Here is a 2,904-nt window from a genome sequence, read left to right as displayed (position 1 = left end):
GTAGATATTTAATTGTAAAAGTTCTAAAGGTCAAGGATTATTGAAAACAAAATAAGGTTTAAAAATCTGAGAGGTTTCCTGAGTAATAATGCCAACTTAAATGCCTGAGGTTTTTTAAACCCTCATGAATACATACAGATTTGAATAGCATTTTATATTCACACGCAAAAATTGATTTTTTCCACATTTTAATTATTTATCATGTATATTTGTTTCTCAATAAAGATGTAAATAAGACCAGGAAGTTTTTTGTACTCTACTAACAAATTGTGATTTAAATTATATTGTCTCTCCAAAATGCAGGTAATCACGTTGTAAACAACAGTTTATGAAGAATGTTCATACTGTAAATTCTTATCCTGTTGACATTTTGTGCAAAATTAAAATTAGTATTTTAACTTATACTACTATAGAATAAACCACTTGATATTCATCTTCCCCTTGTAAAATAAAATTCAATTGTGGCCTAATATATATTAGTTCTCAGTTTTTAATAGTTTTTAAAATTTTCCAGAAGATAAATTTGGTAGTATTTTCAAATTAAAAATACGAATATATTTAGAGCTAGCCTTGAGAATTTTAAACATATTAATCTTTGTATAGTTCCACATTTCTATGAAATATAGTGAAAAAGATAATCCACCCTCAGATTCCACTATGTTCTTTTGGAATATGCTGCCTTTCTATTCCCTGGTAAGATTCGGGGGGGCTATAAATTTGAATCGTGTGCTATTCAACGACTTAGTAGTTATATAAGATCTGTTAATATTTAAATAGAAAATATGTTCTAGTCTCATATCTTTTGTGTGCCATTTAAATTGAAACTATAATGGATAATCTTTATTAAGACATACATCTTGAATTTAAGTTACTTTGTCACTTCAAGAAAACACTTAAAATTCTCTCTCTCTCTCCTTCTCTCTTCTTTTTCCTTTTATCTAAAGGCCTCGGATTATACACTGTAAATTCAGCATATGGAGATACCATTACTATGCCTTGCCGACTCGATGTACCTCAGAATCTCATGTTTGGCAAATGGAAATATGTAAGTTTGACCTACCTTGGACTTGGTTAATTGCCTTGGGGTTTTTAAATAAAATTCTTTCCGTAAGTAAATGCGAATTTCAAATTCACTTAATGGCAATAGCGAACTGTGGGTACAAATGTAGGAAGGTAAAATTAATGTGTCGAATATGTCAAAAAATAATTCATGTCTTACATAACAAATGCTATTTTAAAATACGGCCAACAAACACGTAATTCTTAGATCATATTAGTCTGAAAGATTCAACCTTAAGCGTTAGAGGTAGAGAAAAAGGCACAGTTCCAGAATATATTCAGCAGATTATAGGACAGAGCTCAGTGGAAGATGACAACCTCTCTCCACTTACTCGGGTTTTCTGTTAGCTGTGGCTATTGTAAAGGCAGGATATATCAGTAGCCAGAGCCCTCAGATAGTCATTGGGAATTGGTCATCATCATTACGAGCTAGCTTGCAGTGTTTGGCCCTGAAACCGTGTTGATGTTGTAGGGCTTTTTTTTACATTTTACATTGTCAATTTGATCCACATTTCTTGCAGATAGCAAAATCATATTTTTCTCAGGTGTGGAGGTGCAGATGGGTCTGGAATGGAGGGTAGAGATCCTGGTAGGTGCTTGTGGAATGGCTAGGTAGCTTTGCCTGATAAAGTGTCTTAGTTTAATTACCAAAATTATTGAAAAGTATCTGTGTGGTACAATTTCCATTTGCTGGACTACGAGAAACTAATGGCAGTTTGCAAGCTTCAGGTAGATATGTGTTTCCCCGGTCACAATAGCAAAGTCTCCCTAGATCCTTGAAATGTTAAAAAAGATATTTGCAGAGGGAAAGAATTTGGTGGTCAAATAAATTATGAAAAGTTTCTTTATTGTAACACTTCTCAGAGCCTTTCATTTGTTAAGATACATTATGAATTATCTGAGGGCCATAGTTTGATTCATTTCTTAGGTTTATTTGGCCACACGACTCTTTCCTCAGATATCTCCAAGAACAAACATTCTGAAGAATGCACTCTATGAAATATGCTTAAACTTGCACTCAAGGGGTGGTCTAACATAATCTTTTAAAATGTGGATTCCAAAGTCAGACCAATAGGTTCAACCATATACTCATTGTGGGATTCTATACACATGATTTAACCCCTATTTTCTCATCTATGAGATAATTATATTCTCCTTATGGTGTTTTGTGAGGGTTACATGAAGTAATTCCTATCAAAATACTTACCTAGTACTTGCCATGTGATAGTGGCTTGACAATGTGAGCTATTATGTCTGCGAGGTTGTGAACTCCTGACCACGCTATTCTTGTGTCACTGGAAAATGAAAGGAAAGGAAGGTTGGCGAAGTAGCACAGCACTTCTCTGCACTCTTTTCCTGTTATCCAGTTCCCTGAAGGTAATTTTGAACTAGTTCCAGTTTCCTATAAAGGTGGAAATTTGAAGTTAAGGCCTATGAGGAAAAAGTCTGCCAGCACTCCCCGAATTCCAAGGGCCTGGAAGATTACCACATAATTCACCTGTTGAATCAAATTTCCTGCCAAAGCAAATGGAATCAAGTGGCGAAAAACTCTTGCAATTACAGAACATTCTAACTATAATCCAGGGAGTAATTTTCACCTAAACTGAACTGGCACAGTGGTACTGGAAACCAAACAAAAATGACTATTTTCAAATTGATCGTTAGGCAGAAAGCTTCAGCAATCAATTAATGAGATACGTACCTGCTCTCAAGTCAGTCTTGATTTGTAGAAATAGTGTACATGCTTTAATTTAATGTAACCACCTGAAAGACAAGGCGAAGGTTTGGAAAAAAATAAAAGGAAGCAAACATGGAGGAGGCAAGGGATAGTTTCTCCCAGATCAC

General features: G+C 34.6%; 1 protein-coding gene across 1 annotated transcript in view; it reads left to right on the top strand.

Moving 5' to 3' along the window:
• The window catches only part of ALCAM (activated leukocyte cell adhesion molecule), a 281,638-nt gene that overhangs the window by 214,923 nt on the left and 63,811 nt on the right, over positions 1-2,904 (top strand). The window contains exon 2 of the mRNA XM_012646017.1: positions 945-1,070. Within this exon, the coding sequence (XP_012501471.1) occupies positions 945-1,070 (126 nt within the window). The remainder of the gene's footprint in view (positions 1-944; positions 1,071-2,904) is intronic.

This window comes from Propithecus coquereli, unplaced genomic scaffold, assembly GCF_000956105.1.
Source record: "Propithecus coquereli isolate 6110/MARCELLA unplaced genomic scaffold, Pcoq_1.0 Scaffold105, whole genome shotgun sequence".
NCBI classification, from domain to species: Eukaryota; Metazoa; Chordata; class Mammalia; order Primates; family Indriidae; genus Propithecus; species Propithecus coquereli.
Note: the sequence above shows the minus strand (reverse complement) of the source record. Positions and strands in the feature narration are given on the sequence as shown.